Below are 23,007 nucleotides of genomic sequence, written 5' to 3'. Positions count from 1 at the left end.
TCTAATAAAAAACTGAAATGTGGAAATAACATCTTTATTGGACGTTTCGTTTGACCGTTTAAAAACAGTCTTGAAAGTACCATTTTATAGCTATCGTTTATTTTAACATTTTTAACGTTAAAATGGCATTTTCTCCATTTTATAGGGATGATGACAAGGGTTCTAGCTATTCGACGAAACATCACGAAGCTAAAATAAAAATCTTAAATTCACTAAACGAACAGAAAGTTCTTGTCTTCATTATGAGTATCGAAAACAACGTGAAAATGACCCGATTTCACGGCTGTGCATAAAAATCACATCAAATCACTATGAATACGATAGTTCTCTTTTTGCGGAAACACTGCAGTTTCGTTAAATCAATCAAAACTCGGTAAATTTTAAATCTCTAACCAACGTAGATTCTAAATACATAGATTCATCTGTATTGCTTTGGTTAGAGTTTGACTTCCATATATCTTTTTTTCTTCAACATTATGACAATAGTTTAATTTACAGGTACTTTTTTTTCCTTCTGTGTTTTTTTTACTGGAGCTTGACTTCCGTATAAGATATACTTCATTTTCTTTTCCTACAAGTTTTTGTTTTTTTCTTTGGCTTGCCAGATTTATCGTTATTTTCTGTACTCGTATATTTTCGCTTTTCTTTATATTTTTTTTCTTCGATCGCGCTTTGAATGTATTGGGGATCTCTTATTTTCATATTTCGTGGGAACCTGGGATCGACCAGTTCTGGAAGTAGACATTTTGTATAAAATGTGCACAATTTTTCCTCCATTTCGTTCGCCCAGAAATTATCGTCTTTGGGAATCAATTCTGTCTGTAAAGGCCGATCCTCTCCCGTCCAAATGGCAAGCAAACCTTTTGATCTTTTGGTTATATGCAATTGTCCCTGTATTTGAAAATACCAAGCGTGCGTTTTGTTTATAACGATCTCTCCTTTATTAATTTTATAGAACGGTATTTTCTTTTTCTCTACAGCTTCTCTGACATTTTTATTGTATGCTGTTATAGGGCATTTAATTTCGACAAAAGTATCCACCCCAATCAAGCCATCGGGTGTGGTTCCAAGAAATTGAATTACTTCGTCTACAAAAAGCCCACAGGGTGCAATTTGGACATTCAGTTGTCTCGCTAGCTGATCTAGAGTGGCATCTTATATTCAAAAATATTCAGAGTCCACTCGCAATTACAACAATATTTAATTATAATTAACTATTTACGAAGAGTTTGTACACTAATAAAAATATGTATAATCAGGTGTCTACTTACTAAAACAATAAAATCTAAATATTTACAAAGTTATTTGCACGCTAATAAAAATATTTATATTAAAAACGTCCAAACTTTGTACCAAATGCACTGTCTGAACTGTTTACTCTTTGACGCAAAGTATAGAGAGCGGAGCGCGCTGACATGTGACACAACCTCCCCGTGCGAACGCTTGGGTAAGACTGGCCCGCGCGTCTGAGACAGTCGCGGCGAAAGAATAATATGGTGTTATTGATTTAATAGCACTTAAGTAGTCATTTTGCAAAACTTTGAACTTAAATTTAATAAAGCAATAAATTGTCTATAATAATGTGAAAAAAACATTTAAATCGCTTCAGTCCTTTGGAAGCAGTAAGCAAATTCCTGCAAATATATAGACGATATAATAGATTTTTTTTCTTAAAAACCATCAAAAATAATAATGATAAAACTAAACTTAAAATTTAAAGTTTATTATATTATGCATATTAGGTATATTTTATTTTTTAATTTGATCAATCCGTCTAGTAGTAGTAGGCCTTTAAAGAGAGGTCTATGTCGTAGTTTGGCCTATCCTTTCGCCTTAAACAATAAATAAACGCTTTCTACACTCACAGCCCCACACTAGGATTCCCTGTGTCATGCCATCCCTGTGCCATGTACACACACATAGACAAATACACAAACACCCAGACCCAGAAACAGAAATCTAAATTCATCATTTAGACATCTGTCTGGCCGGGGATCGAACCCGGGACCCTTTGCGCGTCGGGTTTTTATACCTTAAAATAAATGTTTATTGCACATGAAGATTATTGAACTATAATAATTGGCCAAGTACCAGACGAAATGGCACATGCAGGATTCTGTATCATCAACTGTATTTTTAGTATTTAATACCATAACAGCTATAAGTACATGTATTTTGAAAATATAGTGTCTAAATGGCGTTATTTAATCTATAGTCCGCGCCAAACTGCTAGTCCGCTCTGAAGTTGTCGCGTGCAGGTTCATTTAGCATATGTTGCGTAACGTAAAAGCACACTAACGTAACTAAGTACCAATAGGCGAGAGCGGGCAGCGAGCGGGTGACGGGAGGGTCCCGCGCTGTCTTCATCCCGCTGATATCTGCCATTGCGACGCGACCCTTTTCTATATTTGAAGTGGAATAGTAGTTTGGCGCGGACTATACACAGGACAAGCAGATCGAATTGTTTATGAGTAAGTTATATTTGCGCGCAGGTAGCCAGCGCAGACTTGCGATAAACAGACAAGCAATTCTCTGTTCGCGCCAATAGAGAAAACACTTATATTCTTTCTCACAATATTTCCTCGTATGAAACAACGCTGTCTAGTTTATCCTTTAGAACAACCGATACATACGTCATCTTATCAAATAATTTTTGAAGTAATTCTATCATTCATTCATAGATGGCGATATGTGGATGATGAATGGTACATAAACAACGTATAATGAAATAAAAATCTTAGTAATAGGATTCCGTATATTTATTATTTGGCAATAGTATTCAGTATCCAGGACATATATTTCGTGACGTCTGTAAACAATTCTGGAAAGTCCGAGCCACATCCACTCTTTCCTTCTGATATTATACCATATTGGACGTACTTAAAGCCCCTGTTAAACCATTTTGGAAGCATCAATGGGCCTCCTGAGTCACCTGTGCACGTACCCGTTGCGGTCCTTCCAGCACAAAGTTTATTTTCCGTATACTTCGGTTGCCCTTCTGCTGGGAATCTAAAAGAAGATAATCATTGAATTAATCAAAAACCCACATATATACAAGGTGATTTTTATGTGGGTTTTCAGGGCCAAATCCGAAACTATATAGGATAGGCCTGGCCACAACAAACGCATGTTCTAGCGCCGCGCTAGGGCGTAAGCGGTACTTTTAAGGGCACATTTACACGATCCCTTGATAAATTAAATATACATACCTGTTATATAATTTTAGGCAATTGTCATTCGAATTGACAGTAAGGTTGGCCTTAAGCAAAATTGACGAAGAAGTTTTGTTTTCAGTCAACCCCCAGCCAGCGACGAAGGCCGTTCCATTAAGCAATGATTGTTGGCGCAATGTTGGTGTAGTTGGCAAACAAACAGCATCTATGTTATCTGTATAGACAATAATAAACAAGTAATTTAATTAAAAATCAGGCCGAAGTAGAATTTCCAAAAACGGTGAAATATGCGTTTCATTATTTTTATCCAGAAAACCCATAGATATACTACTAATACGTCTTTATTAGTAATATATCGATGAGAAAGCCAAATACAAAGTTTCATAATAGGTACCTTCTTCAAACTCAAAAGATGTTTAAAAACAATCTGCCAACTTCTATTTTTTACCTGTAGTGCTTATGTACGCTATAAGATATTTTATGTGTGAAATTTCAGCACTCAAAAGTTCAGTGGTTTCCGTGGTGCATATAATTTCGCATGTCAGTGCATTAAATAGAATTGCAAAAAATAACTATAATCTGATTCATAATTAGGTGTCCAAAATGTATGTGCCCACAAACTCAACAAAAAACAAAAACTGAATAACTGCACACAATTAAAAAAAACGCGCTATGAAAACTAGAAAACATTAGAGTTCGACCACGATCACGAAAATGAATAATATCAACTACGAAACTTAAAAATGGCGGCACAAAAAATGTTTTGGATCCCGATTGTGTTACCATTGTCACAATTTAATTTTCTACCATAAGTCTTGTTTTTTATTATTATTACTGTATGAAATGAAATTGAGGTATATAAATATTGGAAAATGTGAATTGATTTAAATTTATTTAGATTATTATTTTATTACCGTTGTATTAATTTAATATTGTCAAAAATAAGAAACTACCATTTGAAACATATTTTCTTGATAGGTTAACACCTTTGTTTACATTTTGGACACCTAATTCTGAATCGGACTATAGTTAGAAGAATGGAAAATAAGTATTTACTTATTCAATTTCTACGATTTTTTATAATTTTTGTCAATTTTTTGACTGTCATCAAACCAAAACTACCGAACCAAAAAAAAATATAGAAAAAACAATTTTGCTTTACATATATTTCTATCGTATTTGTATGATTTTGCATTTGTATAAAAACTTACCTTGATTTAGGTCGATAGGTTCGGCTAGACGCAGTAATGCAATGTCGTTGGCTAGGTTAGGCATTCCGGCATAGTCAGGGTGAACGTGGACTTTTTCTACTGAAATGTCCTGAAATCAAATCACAAGGTATGTCTTTTTTACAATATGGGAATAGCAGACGAGCTTCCAGTTCACCTGATTTTAAGTGGCTATTGCCGCCCATGGACATCTGTAATCAACCCCAAATAGGATTAGATATTAATACCTGAGGTCGGCCACAGATGCGCCGCTACCCCTAAGGACTAAGCTGGAACGCCTCGGAAAAGTATATGCCTCATAACAGCAACGCTTACCACTGCTGTTATGAGGCTGAAACAGGTGTGGTGGTGGTGCCGCCTGAGTCGAACCACAAAGGGTTCTACCACCTTATATGTATGTAGTCGCCATTACTGAGTCGCCATTCTCATCCTCATAGAATGAGAAGCCAAATACGGATTGGTAGACTTCGAATAAGTTTGGGACCTTTTTTGATCTCTCATGTATGCACTTTTCTTCATGATGTTTTGCTTAATAGTTAATTTATAATATGCGCTTTATTTATTTTTTCAGTTTTAAATGGATTATTAACATCAGATTTTTTTAATATCTGGGGTAGGGTTTCTGTTTTCCCGGCATATTTTTTTCCCGACCCACGGGATTTCCCGACCACATTTTCCCGGGAATTCCCGGGAACTCGAGAAAACACTATGAATCCTATGTCTTCAACCTTTCTAACTCTTATTTCTAGGCATTGCCCACTTCTTGCAACTGGAGAAGGTCTGGACCGTATTATACTATGCTACTCTGCTATACGGTGTCGTGGAAAGACGTACGGATTAGTGGCCGAACCATGTCAAATGTTTTATCCATTATCCATAAGGCCTCTAACAAGGTTTAACGACTGCTAACCAAGTGCTACAAAACCTGAGATCGTCGAATTAACGTGTGATACAAAGCGCAGCAGCTCGCCACTAGCAGTCATCTATAGAGTAGTAGGCCGAGAAGTATAATTGTGCTATTATCTAAACCTCCACGGTGCTAGGTTTTCAGCGATGCCAGATCAACTGTAGGTACATCGAGATTTTAAACTGTGTATAAAGAGCCACCTTTATGTTAGTCCGCGTACATAGTAATAGAGTAGCTGTAATCCATCTCAGATAGGATAAAATTCCTACCTGAGGCAACAGATGCACCGTTACCCGCCTGAGAACTAAGCTGGAACCCTTTAAAATGTTTGTTTTCCTTACCGCACCCTTCAAACCGGAACAATGCAGCGTTTAATACTTCCGTTATTAGGTAGAAATACGAGCAGGTGTGGTTGTGGTACCGCTGGAGTCGTACCACAATGGATTTACCATCTTAAAACCTACGTGACATCTAAAATGATTCACAACGGACGGGTCTTAAAATCAATAGGGACAAGGCAAGAATCATGCCTATGACTCCATGTCACACCCGTATAGGTTGTTGTTATGCGAATGGGGTTACTCGCAGAATCCACCTCAGCTAGTTTAAGTGCGGAAAAATATGGAGTGCTTTCTTACCCCGAATTCCTCATTGTCTGAATTTGAAAGTATTCGAGCCAGTGACGACTTATGGCGCTAAGATATGATCCTTTACTGTAGGCTTTAGAAGCCTGAAAGCCGAAAACTCAAAGTCGGAGTGAGCAATTTTATTCCATTGCATTGCATTGCATTGCATTGCATTGCATTGCATTGCATTGCATTGCATTGCATTGCATTGCATTGCATTGCATTGCATTGCATTGCATTGCATTGCATTGCATTGCATTGCATTGCATTGCATTGCATTGCATTGCATTGCATTGCATTGCATTGCATTGCATTGCATTGCATTGCATTGCATTGCATTGCATTGCATTGCATTGCATTGCATTGCATTGCATTGCATTGCATTGCATTGCATTGCATTGCATTGCATTGCATTGCATTGCATTGCATTGCATTGCATTGCGTTGCTTTGCATTGCATTGCGTTGCGTTGCATTGCATTGCATTGCATTGCATTGCATTGCATTGCATTGCATTCCATTCCATTCCATTCCATTCCATTGCATTCCATTGCATTGCATTCCATTCCATTCCATTGCATTGCATTCCATTCCATTCCATTCCATTCCATTCCATTGCATTCCATTGCATTGCATTCCATTCCATTCCATTCCATTCCATTCCATTGCATTCCATTGCATTGCATTCCATTCCATTCCATTCCATTGCATTCCATTGCATTGCATTCCATTCCATTCCATTCCATTCCATTCCATTCCATTCCATTCCATTGCATTCCATTCCATTCCATTCCATTCCATTCCATTCCATTCCATTCCATTCCATTCCATTCCATTCCATTCCATTCCATTCCATTCCATTCCATTCCATTGCATTCCATTCCATTCCATTCCATTCCATTCCATTCCATTGCATTCCATTCCATTCCATTCCATTCCATTCCATTCCATTCCATTCCATTCCATTCCATTCCATTCCATTCCATTCCATTCCATTCCATTCCATTCCATTCCATTCCATTCCATTCCATTCCATTCCATTCCATTCCATTCCATTCCATTCCATTCCATTCCATTCCATTCCATTCCATTCCATTCCATTCCATTCCATTCCATTCCATTCCATTCCATTCCATTCCATTCCATTCCATTCCATTCCATTCCATTCCATTCCATTCCATTCCATTCCATTCCATTCCATTCCATTCCATTCCATTCCATTCCATTCCATTCCATTCCATTCCATTCCATTCCATTCCATTCCATTCCATTCCATTCCATTCCATTCCATTCCATTCCATTCCATTCCATTCCATTCCATTCCATTCCATTCCATTCCATTCCATTCCATTCCATTCCATTCCATTCCATTCCATTCCATTCCATTCCATTCCATTCCATTCCATTCCATTCCATTCCATTCCATTCCATTCCATTCCATTCCATTCCATTCCATTCCATTCCATTCCATTCCATTCCATTCTGTTTAACTGTGTATGACGGAATATTTTACTATTTTAAGGAGGAAATAAAACTTTCCTGAACTATGATGGTTTTTAATTATAATTTTATTTTAATTATAATTGTAATTATATAATCATATGCACATAACTCTGAAAAATCAAAGGTTCGTTTCCGGAATTCGAATGTCAGACCCCTCGATTGAGAGGTTTTACAACTTCATCTATTTTTATATTATGTTTGTGATGTCGTTGCCTTGCCGTGCCGTTGTAGTCCCAATAAAAACTCCAAAAGACGGGAAATACAATTAATAAAGGGACGGCGATCTGAGATAGATTAATCGAAGAATCGATCTTTTGGACCCAAAAAATCGAGTATTTTAATCGAACTCCAGTAATAGATCGATTCTGTAAATCGATCTTACATCCTGGAAAATCGAAAGTCAATCTTTTGAATTTAATTGAACATTAACAAATGCGATGTAGACATTATTTGTTGACGGATACGTATTTCAGTGCCTGTTTGGTTCTGATGACCGTTGTTTTCGCTATCTCCCTTTTTTAGCTGAAAATCGATCTTTTTCGTAATCGCCATCCCAAGAATAAAGAAAACAATAAATAAAAATGGTACCTTAGTATAGTTTGCGCAGTAACCAAATTGGCAATCCTTTGTCGTATTCATGTCGTATTCACCGACACGTACGAACCCAATCATCTTATTATGTACACAGTGCCCTGCTGTCAGTATATAGTGTTTCTGGATTATGCTGCCCCCGCACATAAACCCCCTACTTTTATCTAAAAGAATATTGATTTGTGTAATAATAGTAATATTTAGATTTTGATTAAAACGGTACATTAGCGTGATAATAAGTATTATGGTGTGGTGAAATATGTCATTTTCGTGTTAGATTGTATGTTTGATGTATGTGGGTTGCATGTTTATTCTTACAGTCAACAGGTGCAATGAGTGCCATCCATGGGAATTCTAATATGTCTGCTATTTTGCCACCAATAATACGGTTGCCATCATAATTTCCACATCTCTTGGGCAAAAGCTCCAAATTGGGGTGTACTTTTATGAAGTTGTCTTCAAAACTCGAGCAGCAAATCTGTTTCATAAATAAGAAACACTTAAGTATAGTACCAGTGTAGGAATGGATAAATGTTGCTATTTTCTGGTCTGAAGGCTGAAGGGCACGGGTCTTTCAGATTGAGGGGCTTAGACCACAGTAAATTGCACTGGCCAAGGGCAATTAGTAGATTTCGCACACCCTGAGTTTTTGATTTTTTTTCGATCTCTCAGTCGCGCTGGTTTCCACACGATGTTTACCTTCACTGTTTTAGCAAGTGATAATTACTTTGTAATATATAACTTTAACAATCAGAGGTGCGTACCTGGGATTTGAACCTCGGACCTTCTTCATGACACGCTAAGGTTCTTAATCCCTAGGCTATAACTGTGTTTTGGTGAAGAATATAGAATAAAGATGTACGCAACCCTCGAGGCAATGAACGGAATATAGTGGATACGGATGTTATGGAGCTCCGTACAGTAACCGAAACTACCGGATATCCGAAATCGTAACAGAATTCCATATAAAAGTTTCGAATAATTTCGGATAAGGGCGGAGTCTAGACACATACGGATACTGAAGGTGGTAGAACCCTTTGTGCCTAATAACATAGGTGTTAAGCGCTGCAGTGTTCTGGTTTAAAAGGTGTGGTGAGGGAGTCATACTTTTCCGAGGCGTTCCAGCTCAGTCCTCAGCGGTAGCAGCGCATCTATGGCCGACCTTAGGAAGGAATATCTAATCCTATCTGGGTTTTATTACAGATGTCCATGGGCGGCAGTAGCCACTTATCATCGGGTGAACTGCATGCTAGTCTGCTACTCCTATGTTATAAATAAAAATACACTATTATGAAAAGTATTCGTCCGAGTACATCGGCGTTGTTCAGTTAGTTTACAAGTAAAATCAAATTATCAACTATTTGTATTTTATTACTTATGATCCGAAACTATCGGCTAATGCGATATAATTCCATATCCGTAACCGTTTCTGAAACCGATATATTTAATAGATCCGTACTTAACCGTATCCAGATCTGAAATATCATATCCATAATACCCTTAATTACCTGTTTTGTGTCAGATATCTCGTCTGTGCCACATATCTCCTTTCTTATTAACAAGATTGTGTTATCATCTAATGGTATCGTTCCGTCACGTCTTTTAAAGATTTTGATTGCTGGACACTCGTCGTAGTTTTTACAATCACTGCATTTTTTTAACGCCAACGTTCCTGAAAACATACATAATTATTCAAGGAAATTAAATAAAAACTCAACAATCCTCTTAGCTTTACTTTTCACGAGGGGAAACCATGCGTCGCATGCGACGCCGGGTTATTTGGGATTTGTACCGCACGGAAATTCCCCCCGGTGGCCGTCTTTAACGCTTGGTGGAGAACTCCGGGATCTCCGGTGAAACACCGGAGTCCTTCTAGCGTGATGCCCCTATCGGCTCTGCCCTGGGGGAGCACTTTACGCTCTTGCCGCACACCTGGTGTTTACAACGATATGCGACCACACATACAGCCGTGTTTCTCAGGGTCGCTTGCTGGACGGTTCGAGCTCCCACTCTTACCGCCCGCAACTCCGGAAAATGTTCTAAGTCTAGAGAGAGAGACTGTACTAACAAGCCTGAAATTATGTAGATTATAAGAATCTAAAAAAATATCACATTGCACAAAGCTTTTAGCTTTTTATATATCAATTAAAATGGAAGTGGGTATCTGTTTGTAATTTAAAAATAATGTTATGGATTATTTCTGTTCCCGTTTCTTTATGAATTTTATCAGTTTATAAACAACGTTCAACTTTTAAATAAAATAATTCACATTCACAATCTACAGACTAAAAATACTTTGGAACACGATAATAAACATATGAGCTCTATGAGTGGAAGCTCCAACTGCCCAGGCATTGTCCAACATTGGCCAAGTGAGTGAAAGCCTAGAGTTTAAAAAGGTGAAGGGAAACATGGTGAGGAAACCTGCATATCTGAGAAATCTTAAAAAATAGTTTTCAAAGGTATGTGACGTCTACCAATTCGCACTTGGCCAGCGCGGTGGACTAGGGCCTAATCCTTTTCATTCTGAGAAGAGACCCGTGCCCAGCAGAGACAATAATGGGTGGATGGTGATGATGATAATGGGCAAGGGGCATCGGATTCGAGACGCCGGTTGCGTTTCAGTGGCGATGCTGGAATTGTCTTCGGAGGTTTTAGCGGGTAGAGGTCCGGTCACACTCCCACGCATTAATTACAGTCTAGTCTAATATAACACTAATGAGAAATTCTGCGCTAACAGATAAATAACTTGTTCCGACACAAACGAGTATAGGAGCCATACATACAGCCAGTCCCAAAAGTAGATGAACAGATGAAGGTTTCAAAAATACCTATATACACACGCGTTCAAAAGTAGCTAAACGCAACTAGCGCCATGATCAGATGAACGTCGTAAAGTTTCAAAAGTAGATGAACGCTACAGTGTCAAAAGTAGCTGAATAGTAGTAGTGTATAGGTATTTTTGGAATTTTGATCTGCTCATTTACTAACGAAGCTGTCTGTACATTAATTACTAAAATATAATAGGCCAAAAATGTATAAAAACATAAACTTACCGCCGACGAAACATAATGAACTTATTATTATAATAGTTTCCATTTTTTTGAACAAATATATATATTACCAATACGACAAATTACTGTAGTTAGTCAGTGAAAATGTAAATCAAACTAAGCGTTTAACGTACGAGTATTTTAATTTATAGACTATTTTTATGTAAACAAATTATCTGTTAATTAAATTCTCAGTTTAACACGTCACTGCGTATCATCCACAAACGACCCCGCCGGGTGCGTCGGTGTCGGTGTTTGAGCCGCCAGCTATTGTTGTGCTTATCAAAAGACGGGGTTTCAGAGTTTTCGTCCATATTCGTACCATTATGTAGATTACCTATTAAGCACACCTATTTCTACCTAATAACAGCAGTGTTAAGCGCTGCTGTGTTCTGGTTTGAAGGGTGTGATAAGGGAGACATACTTTGCCGAGGCGTTCCAACTGAGTCTTTAGGGGTAGCGGCGCATCTGTGGCTGGCTTCAGGTAGGAATCTTATCTGGGGTTGATGTCCATGGGCGGCAGTAGCCACTTACCATCAGGTGGACTGCATACCCGTCTGCTACTCCATATAAAACAGATCCTATCTGAAGCCGATCACGGCTGCCTAGCTAGTCTGAATTTCTGCCATGAACCTTACTAGTTCAACCAACTTTTACAATTGAAATATAATTTATTTTCACATATTTTTTAACCGACTTCCCAAAGAAGAGAGGTTATCTTAGACTCTAGACATTTATATATATATTTTAAGTGTATCCAACGATTTTTTTGCGATGCTGCGTTTCAAGGGGTCCCATTTCGTGGAAATTTGAAATGTCCCCGTTTTCCTGGAAAATTGGAAAAACTGGATTTATTATAAACTTGAATAACTTGAATATTTCTTAAGCAATTTCAATTTTATTTTTCATTTGAAAGGGTGTTTTATTGCGGTACTTTCGTACCTTGACATAATGATGATCTGATGATTAGAACTTTGAGTTATGGGGTGGAACTCATTATCACTACCTGCTTTTTACATATTTTATGATAACTTATCTTCTGCCCACCCAATTCTCGTGAAACTTAAATGAACATTGAGTATCTGGATTGACATGATATGATGGAAAATTCGACCTTCAACTCTTCAACCCTGGTGATGCAGAAGTACCTCTTGCCTAAACCATACAAGTTATGCATTTGGAGTATACGAATATTTAATAAAGTTGATAAGCAGAAATATATGATGGAAAATTCGATCTTCAACCCTTCAACCCTGATAATGCGGAGGTGCCTCTTGCCTCAACCATAGAAGTTAGGCATTTGGAGCTTACGAATATGCGATAAGGTCCCTGAGTAGCAAAGATATATGATGGAAAATTTGACCTTCAACCTTCAACCCTGATGATGCAGTGGTGCCTCTCTTCTAAAGTATAGAAGTTATACATTTGTTGCTTATGTGTATGTAATGAAGTTACTAGACGGAGTCATATGATGAAGATTTTAACCTTCAACTCCTTAGATCTGATGATGCAGAGGTGCCTGCCACCTAAACCATATAAATGAGCCATTAAGTGCTTTCACAGTATTTAAAGTTCCTAACCACATACATGTAATGAAAAACTTTAGACTCTTTCACTCTGATGGAACTTATTGGACACGGTGTTTACTTCGTTATTCAACGAAATATCTATATTGAGCGCCGAGTTCAGAACTATATACGAGTACTAAACTATCATTTATTTAAATTAGTTTTTACTTTGTAGTGACATAAAAGTCACTTGTATTTTTTGTTATTTTTTTTTTTGCATTCATTAAATGATGGTCCCATCCTTATAAAAAATATCAACTATCTGCAGTGAACGTGTTAATATACCTAATATCGGTTGTACAATGTTATTTACTAAATATGACTCGGATTTTATCAGACTTCCCTAAGGAAAGACATACATATGTATGACTAGTTGTGTCCGCGGTTTCAGCCGCGTTGATGACATGACATTCCAATATGTACCCGAAATAATATACCTTCAACTGATAGTAACTAACGTTCACATGTTCATGTGTTTTAATATAGCCGCAGTCAAATCATTCTTATCGTGATAACTTTTAAACTATATGTCTAAATTATTTAGTCTAAAAGACAACTTACTACTTTGAATTTCAATGATGATAAGAATAGTAAAAAGGCATCTAAATAATTAGTAAATTATGACTTGACTATTTTGACTTTATAGTTAACATTCTACACTAACTTACTTCATCATATAAACGTATTATATATATCACGGCTATCACGGACTTTTCCTGCGAACTATTTAAGATAAGCAATTCCACTATACATTTAACTACTACTGCTACTTTTCCTTTTTCCTAAAACTGTTATTACTTTTTTCACTTTTATCTTCCTTCTCCTTTGTATTGTATGTTCTATGCTATTATCAATTTACTCCTTAACTTTATTGTTATTTAAAACTGCACTCTTATTTGCACCCTACCTATTTTTAACTCATCCTTACTTTTACTCCTCACCTTAAGGTTGCCTGGAAGACATCGCTGATTAGCGATAAGGCCGCCTATTGTATTGTGTTATATTTGTATGTTTTCTTTATTATTTTATGTTGTGGGTACAATAAAGTATATATTATTATTATTATTTAACTTACATTAAGTTATCGCTATATTATAGCCAAACCACGCAGTATCTTTACAAATTTTAGTCTACTTACATTGTAATCTGATGTACAAACCATATTATTGTAATGCAAATCAGTTTTGGTTACAAGAAGGAATAGGGATACTTAGTAGGATTCATGTATGTACAGAGATTATTTCGCGATGACGCGACACATCAACGTGATTCAAAGGACTTGACGAATTATGACATTGTGTGTGACTAGTTTCACGGGGGGTCTGTTTCGTGAAAAAGGAAAATATATTGCAGTTGAGGAAAAAAACAGAAAAATCTAGATTTATTCTTATAAACATTTAAAGCTCAAGTTTCAGTGCGGTATTCTCTTATGATATGTGTAATTTGACCTTCAACTACATAACCCTGATGGTGTACGGGCACTGCACGCTTAAACCTTAAATAGGTACATGGAGGCTTATTTATTTATTGAACTGATATCTGAGGTATCAAATTTTAAATTTAAATTCAAATTAACTTTAATCGTTAAAGAAAATGAAAATTCCGTTTTTCTTCTGCTTGTCTTCTGTCTGACTATTTGATTTACGATTCTGACCTCATTCTCTGGTAGTTAGCTGATGATATACCTAAGGAGTAACGTAGGCTATTTTTATTTTAGAAAAAAATCAATTCTCCCGAATATTTAGCTTTTTAATCGAGAATGAAGCTCACAAGTTTCAATTGAGAGAAAATCATTTGGGTTAATAATAAGAAGCATTGATATACAAAGAGTCTTTATTGAGTGTGTATTTACATTTACGTAAACAGCTTATTTTTAGTATAACATTCAGAGATTGTTTTTTCCTTCTATAAACGAAGTGCCTTCGTTTATAGAAGGAAAAAAACAATAGGTTGTCGTAACATGCAAATTAGGGATGTTATGGATATGAAATTTCGCATATTATAACACATATGGATATATGAAATATTATTTCGGTTCTGGATAGCTACGGTTATGAAATTATTCCAGATTATTCGATAGTTTCAGTTACGAAAACTGTCGAATATACCTACTAAATATTGTTTTTTTAAGGAATCGTGTAAGTGAAAAAAAAATGATTCGAATGTACTTGTAATTTAAAAACGCGCCCCGATATTTACTTCTGGCATACTGTCTTATTTTAACTATGCACAGACCAACCAGTTCCAAAAATATTCGAAAAACAAACTACGACTCGGTTTGAATTAGTTTTTGATATCGAATTTGGTTACGGTTTCGTATATATTTTATTTTCAAATACCCGATACTTTCAGTAATGTGCTCCATAATATCCCTATCTCGAACATTATTAAGGGGTAATATTATCTAAAATCCACCCCATATATTTTGAGATCTCAGTGTATAGTCCAGGAACACCTGATCCACATCGTACAGGTCCAGATGAAACCAAACCATATTGAATAACTCTCACGGTTTTGTTGTCACTTACTTTAACCATCAGTGGACCTCCTGAATCTCCGCCACAAGAGTCTTTGCCGATCGTTCCAGCACACAATTTTTTATCAGTGCCTTCGTGCCTGTGAATATAGTTATTTATTATAATCAAAATATTTAATTTATCGGAAGGGATATTTCGTTTTCAACATGAGTAAACAGGAAAAAAATCTGTTTTTCTGTTAAAACTTCGTTGTTGGTAACGTTAACGACCCACAATACGGAGCGGTCACCGGTCTGACGCTCCGAGAGTTCCAGGTTCGATCCCCGGTCAGACAGATATCTGAATGATCTGTTTTGGGTCTGGTTGTTTATGTATGTTTTTTTTATATAATATAGGAGTAGAAGACAAGTATACAGTCCGCCTGATGGTAAGTGACTACTGCCGCCCATGGACATCTGTAATCAACCCCAGATAGGATTCGATATTTCTACCTGAGTTCGGCCACAGATGCGCCACTACCCCTGAGGACTAAGCTGGAACGCCTCGGAAAAGTATGTCTCCTTTACCACATCCTTCAAAACGGAACACAACAGCGCCTAACACTGCTGTTATTAGGCAGAAATAGGCGTGGTCAGGTGGACTGCATGCTTCTCTACTACTCCTATATTATAAAAAAAATCTCCTTGTAAAACCATGTCTTCCTCACAACACCCTTCAAACCAGAATACAGCAGCGCTTAAGTGCAATTATAAGACAGAAATAGAGTGCTAACTTCTTTAAATTTGCTACAATATACACGTACCTGTTATAAAAGTTCCTGCAGTCTTCAACCGTGACAATGGGGATGTCTACCTTGAGCAGAATGGAAGATTTTATGTAGGCTTCAGTGAACCCCCACCCAGCAACGGTGGCCGTTTGATAAGCTAAAGGTTTATTACGTAGTTGTGCTGTCTTCGGTAGACAAATAGGATATATGTTATCTGTGCAGACAAAAACAAAATTATAAGGTTGTGACTTTTGCAGGTGTCTTCTTACGCGTAAATCATAAAGGCAGATCTGATGGTCTGTGACAACTGCCGCCCATGGGTTTCTGTAACCAACTGGAGATAAGATGAGAGTCCTACCTGAGGTCAGGGGCGGGTGCGTCGCTACGCACGAAAACCCGCTTGGCACGGTGTAGATATGTAAGGTCTACCTAAGCATTACAGTAAGGATACTATAACATTCAATGCTTCGGCAGAAAAGGGCGTAATAGAGGTTCCACAAATCAATTCATAAACATTTTATTCCAATATATATATCACCTCTTCGCGAGGTGTAGAAGCATAAAGGGTGATACATGCCACTATCTACGCTGAGATGTTATTAATCGTTGAAAGCTCAACCAGCTACAAAGACTCCATGAGATAGAGAAGGGAGACTAAATGCTCCATTTTCAATTTGCTTTCGCCTTAAACCTGTAGACCACAAGGCGACATCTGAATTTTTTAATGAATAGCGCTCATTGCCACGCTTTTATTAGCTTGACCTGAATCTTTGAACTCAATTTTTACCTAGATACCTTGAATGGTCCAAATAATTTAAAATTTTAAACACTTCTCAAGAAGCGATTTACGCGATTTTAATAATTTTGTCTTATTCAGCAGGATCGTCAGGATTCCTTCCTTGTGCGATGTTAGCGTGGTTTTTCGTTTTTTTTATAATATATTATTTTATTGATTCTTTCAAAGACTCTCCTGGGTTAGTCGACTTGGATTCTGCGAGTGATCACTCTTAAGTTCGAAATTCATATGATGATTTCGGAGTTACTTACCTTGCTGAAAGTCCATGAGTTCAGTAAGTCGTAGCAGTGCAATATCGTTGGTTACAAGCATTTGGTTATACTCTTCGTGAACCACTGATAACTCTACTTCAAAGTCCTGAAATGAAACAAAAAAGTCATTATTATAACGATGGCTCCCATGTATATGGGCAAAATTAACAATTTGGCCATTTTGACTTTCTTATTGTAAACGCATTTTATCGATGTAATGAATCAGGTGAGGTATTAAAAAAAGATTTCTGCATAGAGACACGATTTTTTATTACAGTACAAAGGCATGTGTAACAAGAATTTAAACATAGAAGGTCCTGAGAGTGGTTAGAGACTTATACGCGGGGAGTTCCCGCGCGTTTCTTTGTAGTTTAAACAAATCAGCTACTTTGACACTTATACCACAAAATAAAAACTAACAGAAGGCAATCCGCCGCTGACACGTCCGCTTTTGACACGCGTCTGGAACTGTTTTGTGCAAGAAATGGAGCAACAAAAAAATACCGTAAATGTGCAGTGCACGGATGTTTAAATTTAACATTAAACTGTGAATTTTCCTTTTTTGATCTACCAATCTTTAGAGAGGTAAGTTGGTATTTGCTGTTGAACCGAGCCACTAGGAGTTGATATTTTTGGTGATCATGACAAGAATATGTTTTAAAGTTTTTTTTATAATATAGGAGTAGCAAACGAGCATGCAGTCCACCTGATGGTAAGTGGCTACTACACGTGCTACTGCAAGTACATGGACATCTGTAATCAACTCCAGATAGGCAGAAATAGGTGTGGCGGGGGTGCCGCCGGGGTCGAACCATAAAAGGTGGTACCACCTTCAACCTGTGTGTTTTGTTTTTGTTGTGAAAACTATTTGTATTGTAAAACTATGTTAATTGCTAAGTTTTAATATTGTAGAATACGTTTTTTGCTATGCGGGTAAGTGTGGATTTGGAGTATGAGTGCATCAGTTAAAGTATACAACCCTATCGCATTGGCCGAGCGTAGGTATAAGAAATGAAGTACATACATGAGATTCTGTTCCCTTCTGTTCGTTTTTAATTTTGTTTTTATACGTTAAACAGAGCGACGCCGGCACTGTGATGAAAAAAAACGTAATTGTTGTGTTTTTGGGCTACAATTTAGTTTAATAAGTAAAAGATGGCATCCAGTTATCGCGCTAAGTTGTGTAGAAGTAATTAAATTGTCATTGGGAATTTACTATATGACAAATAAATAAGCAATAATATAAGCCTTTTAGACTGAAATTTTTTCGGCGTTCCTTATATATATTCATCCTTATATATATGGTGATTATCTTCATGGTAGCAAAGTAGGCAAGTAGGTACACATTTTTGAAGTTAGTAGGACTCTGTAGGTATAGTTCTCTTGAGACACCGCCAACCCAATATGTGCTTACAACAGCACTGTTGAGCACTGGTGTATTCCGCTTTGAAGGGTAACGGACACATACTTATCCGAGGCGTTCTAACTTAGTGCTAAGAGGTACCAAAGTATCTGAGGCCATGTGTGTGTACCTCGGGTAGGAATTTAATTTTATCTGTGATTCATTACGGATGACCATGGGTGGCTGTAACTGTAACTGTACCAACAGGTGGACTGCATGTTTGTTAGCTACTTCAATACTGTAAAAACGCACATATACGGAAAGGAAGGCATTACCTTATGTGTCACGCATGCACCCATATAACAATCCGGTTCATTTTTTGGGTTGATTTCGTATTCACCGATACGTACTGCCTCAATCCTCCTTTGAAACACGCAATGGGCCGCTGTGAGTATGTAACGTTCGTTGATTATACTGCCTCCACAAGTAAACTGTGGACCTTGAACTGGAAGTGCAATGACTTTTAATGTATTTGAAGATAGCGATGAGCTGGCAGTCCACGGATGAGGACTTACTGAGTAACTTATGCATGCAAATCGCGCGTTTTTTTTTTTATTTACATTACTTTGTACATACTGTGACGTTTGCCGAAATAAATATTTTCTTTCGTTCTTTTTTTCTTTCTTCCAAATAATTACTAGGGACCGACCGAAACCGAAGACAAACCTTCGGTTCCCGACATAGTTTGGGCCGGATTTTATGAAAACTTATAAAACTTTACACAATTCTCTAGAATTTAAAGATTTTCGTTCTCGTAGAAGTGTTCGGGCAAGTTACTTAATTTGGATTTTTTCGTTCAACTGAAAGGTTCGGCCGATTTTTGACCCAAACATCATTTTTGGCCGAAATTTTGCCGAAACCAAGAACGAAATCTTGATCAATCACCATAATTGTATTGTAGTGCATAATTGTATCTTACGGCTACGTGCGATGAGTGCCATCCAGGGGAATTCGTATGGATCTGCTTGCTTCCCACCAATGATACGTTGATCGTTGATTTCACCGCAGCGTTTAGGTAAAAGGCCCAAGTTTGGGTGATTAGATATTCGAATGTCTTCCGCCTCTTGTTGGAATTTCGAGCAGCACACCTGTTTAATGAAATCGTTTTAGTTGCGTTGTTCATACGTTGATATTTAGTAGTGACCGACCGAAATAGGTTTTTAAGAAGTTCAGGCCGAAATCGAAAGATTTTTATGAATAAAAATGCACATAATTCTAGGGAATTTAGATATTTACAGACTTACAGTAAAGTGCTTGGGCAAGTTGCCTAGCTATTATATTTCTCAGATCCAATATTAGATCAGATCCAATAGGTACATTCAGATCCAATAGGTACATTAGAATAAAATAAAAAGTTGTTTGGAAAAAAATGTCTACTGAATGTCAAGTGGAAACGAAATGCGATGCAAATTCCTCAGTAGGTACAGCCACAAAATAAAAACTAACACAAGTTAACCTTCATACAAAGCGGGCTCGACCAACGCACACATAGATACTGATCACTGACACGTTATCTCGGTGGGACTCGGGCGATTACATACGTAGGTATATGAAGCGACATATATACATGAGAATGAATTCTGTTTGTTTTTATTTTGTGGTACAGTCGAACACAAGCCGAGGGTTCACGAACGTATGTCTCGGCTAAAGTTCGGCCAATTTCTTGCTAATACATGTCCGAAACCTAAACTTCGGTCAGCGTAAATAGCAAAAAATATAAATTAATATGAAAATGTATAATGGTAGAGTCCGCGCCAAACTTCTAGTCCTTTTTTTTTTTCTTCTCGAGGGGGAAACCTTCAAAGGTACCCGGTGCCGTGGGAGCGACACGGGGTTATGTGGGACTTTTACCGCACTAAAACCCCCCCGGTGGCCGTCCTCGGCGCTGCGTAGAGGACTCCGGGATCTCCAAAGGAACGCGACCGGAGTTCTCTCAGCGCACTGCCCAGTCGGGCTCCGCCCAGGTGACTTTATGTCACCACACCGTCTGGTGTATACGACGGAATGCGACCACACATGCCGTCGTCCTTCCCGGGGTCGCTAGCCGGGCGGTTCGAGCTCCCACTCTTGCCGCCCGTAACCCTGAAAGCCCCTTTTAGTCGCCTCTTACGACAGGCAGGGGTTACCGTAGACCCGGAACTACAGGGACAAAACTTCTAGTCCTACTACTACTATATCTTTATAATGTTTATGCCGCTGCGTTATATTTTTTTTATGTAAAAAAACATATTATCAACTGGAAGGGAAAAGCTCTGCCTCTGAGTACGGGGGTACGAGGATCGAATCCGTGATACACAGCTCGGATTCAAAGTTATGTGCCTATGTGAAATTAATTCTATAACGGTGAAGAAAACAACGTTCTCGAAGGTGTATGCAGTCTATCAGACACGATGGATTATTGCCAAACCTCATTCTGAAATGAAATGAGACACGTGCTCGACAGTGGGACAATATAATACTCACCTTTGGCATTCGGGTTCCTCTTTCGTATCCACACCCTGTATCCCTGAATAACTGTAGTGTTATATTATTTCGTTCATTCACTGCACGGCTAACAGCTTCAGGACACTTAACGTAATTCATACAGTCACTGCATTCTTCTAAGGATCATAAAAAACAGAGGTAACATTTTATTGGGAGATTACATGATTACTAAACGTAAATATGTTGTTAAGTTGACCTACATATACAGATATGTATGTATATGTACATGTACGTGTGTACACTGTACATGTATATATTTTTATATTTATGTATTTTATTACTTGTTAATAAAAAATAAATAAAAAGTTAAAAATAATTTAAACCCGATATATTAAATATTTGCGTTTTATATCATTTTTTTTATTAATAAAAGCGTGTTACACTGATTATAACAAATTAAAAAGCTTTAGAACACCTGAAATGTTTTTTGTTTGTCAATCTTGTGGGTTGTCTTGAAATATGTACGCCGACATTTTGTTACGGCGGCCATTTTGGATTGACAACAAAAGTAAATTTATATGATTGCGTTGTCACGCGTAATAAAGATACATGTGGGGCTCTTCAAAAAAGGTGCAAAAAGAGCTCTCCTTCAAAGCCGGCGATGCATTGGCGACTCCTCTGGTGTTGCAAATGTCCATAGGCGACGTTACTACTTTCCGTCATGTACCCCGTCTGCTTTATCGTCATGTTCAAATATTAAAAAATGCCAAATTTCATCTCAATCGGATACTGGGAAGTGGGTGAAATTTAGCCTGCAAGATATCATTACAAACAACGGGACATGTGAAACTAAATAAAAATATTGTAACTTTATCCTCCTTTTGACGCTGTCGGGTAAAACCAATAATTATTAAAACTAATTATACTGATTAGGCTGTTTATAAACAAAATAAATAAAAAAACCTTTTATTAGGCTGTTTAGTTTACAAATAAATGTAAGCGTTTTTCTTATTGCTTTAGATAATATTCATATAAAATTTTGTCAATCCTTAAATAAGGAACAACTTACGGCCCTCGACTCCTCCTGATATAACTAAAACTAGTATACTTAATGCTATAAGAGAATACATCGTTTCTATGAAATATCACACACTCGTCCTCGAAGCAACACTTGTAATAACTGAATAAAACTTTTGGATTATATATATCATATATATGCCTACTTTTAGTTAAATGCCACTAATTATCTACTGTTTATTATTATTTTATGAGTATCTGACGACCATATATATTTTTCCCCAATTTATTTCCTCATAATTTAGGTTATTACTACAATCTTAAATATACCTTGTGTTATAAACCAGTTTAAATTATTTTAGTATTATATAGGATTATTTTAATTAATTATTTCGTGTTATTATCATGATGCGTATTATTATGCGTATTATTTTTATAATATTATGTTCTTATTTATGTGTCGGAAACGGTCATTAGTTTGGACGTATACGAAGCGCGGCATGAGTTTCGATAGATGGCAGCACCATCGCGATGACGTCAATCGACACCGGAAATCAGAGATGCGTGCCTGGGATTTGAACCTCGGACCCCTCGATCGAGAGGCCAAGTTTCTTAACCACTGGTTATCACTGCTTTTTACACTCATCAACGACTATCTTAGTCCTCAGGAGTAGCAGCGCATTTGTGATTGGGTCAAGTAGAACCCTCGTTCCATGGTTTACAGATGTCCATGAACGTCGTCGCTGTGGTTCCGGGACCAGAATAGGGCTACAGTATCCCCTGCCTGCCGTAAAAGGCAACTAAAAGGGGCTGCGGGGCGACGATGTGTGTGGCCGCATACCGTCGTATACAATAGACGATGTAGCGAGCAGCATGCTCACCTGGACTCCGGTTGCGTTCCTTTGGAGATCCCGGAGTCCTTTACGCAGCGCCGAGGACGGCCACCAAGGGGGGTTTAGTGCGGTAAAAGTCCCACATAACTCTATGTCGCTCCCACGGCACCGAGTACCTTTCGAAGATTTCCCCCTCGAAAAAAGATGTCCATGAACGAAAGTGGCCACTTACCATTAAGTAAAGTGCTCATTTGCTACTCCAATCTTATTATAATTGGACAAATGCGTATCCCACACGAAGGGTTCTGTACCACCAAATTTTCATTTGATTTTGACTGATTGATTTAACTTTGAATTTAACGATACTTTGGCAAATATACATATTCTTACTAT

General features: G+C 37.5%; 1 protein-coding gene across 6 annotated transcripts; it reads right to left on the bottom strand.

The window, feature by feature from the left end:
• Positions 1-2,022: 2,022 nt before the first annotated feature.
• Positions 2,023-22,911, bottom strand: LOC140742904 (CLIP domain-containing serine protease HP8-like). 6 transcript variants are annotated; one of them, XM_073073970.1, is made up of 8 exons: positions 21,834-22,911; positions 20,804-20,940; positions 19,260-19,428; positions 18,616-18,785; positions 16,939-17,044; positions 15,928-16,105; positions 15,177-15,264; positions 9,390-9,699 (listed from the first exon to the last, which is right to left on the bottom strand). In XM_073073970.1, exons 1-8 carry the CDS (start codon positions 21,892-21,894, stop codon positions 9,685-9,687), a joined length of 924 nt encoding a protein of 307 aa, XP_072930071.1. In that variant the 5' UTR covers positions 21,895-22,911; the 3' UTR covers positions 9,390-9,684. The 6 variants fall into 6 exon arrangements, with proteins under 6 accessions (XP_072930067.1, XP_072930072.1, XP_072930071.1 ...); XM_073073968.1 differs by lacking the exon at positions 9,390-9,699 and adding an exon at positions 12,486-12,606; XM_073073969.1 differs by lacking the exon at positions 9,390-9,699 and adding an exon at positions 14,220-14,333.
• Between the last annotated feature and the right edge of the window lie 96 nt (positions 22,912-23,007).

Source organism: Epargyreus clarus, unplaced genomic scaffold (genome assembly GCF_041222505.1).
Source record: "Epargyreus clarus isolate Ecla_fem2 unplaced genomic scaffold, WU_Ecla_fem_2.2 ptg000006l, whole genome shotgun sequence".
In the NCBI taxonomy this organism is placed as follows: Eukaryota; Metazoa; Arthropoda; class Insecta; order Lepidoptera; family Hesperiidae; genus Epargyreus; species Epargyreus clarus.
This window is presented reverse-complemented; position numbering and strand designations above follow the sequence as displayed.

Excerpts from the sequence above, each read along its gene's own strand:
- LOC140742904 (XM_073073966.1), bottom strand. The coding sequence starts at position 11,126 with ATGGAAACTATTATAATAATAAGTTCATTATGTTTCGTCGGCG. Across the intron at positions 9,700-11,083 it reads TTCATTATGTTTCGTCGGCG|GAACGTTGGCGTTAAAAAAA; the intron begins GTAAGTTTATGT and ends GTATGTTTTCAG. Across the intron at positions 8,506-9,535 it reads AGATATCTGACACAAAACAG|ATTTGCTGCTCGAGTTTTGA; the intron begins GTAATTAAGGGT and ends TTTATGAAACAG.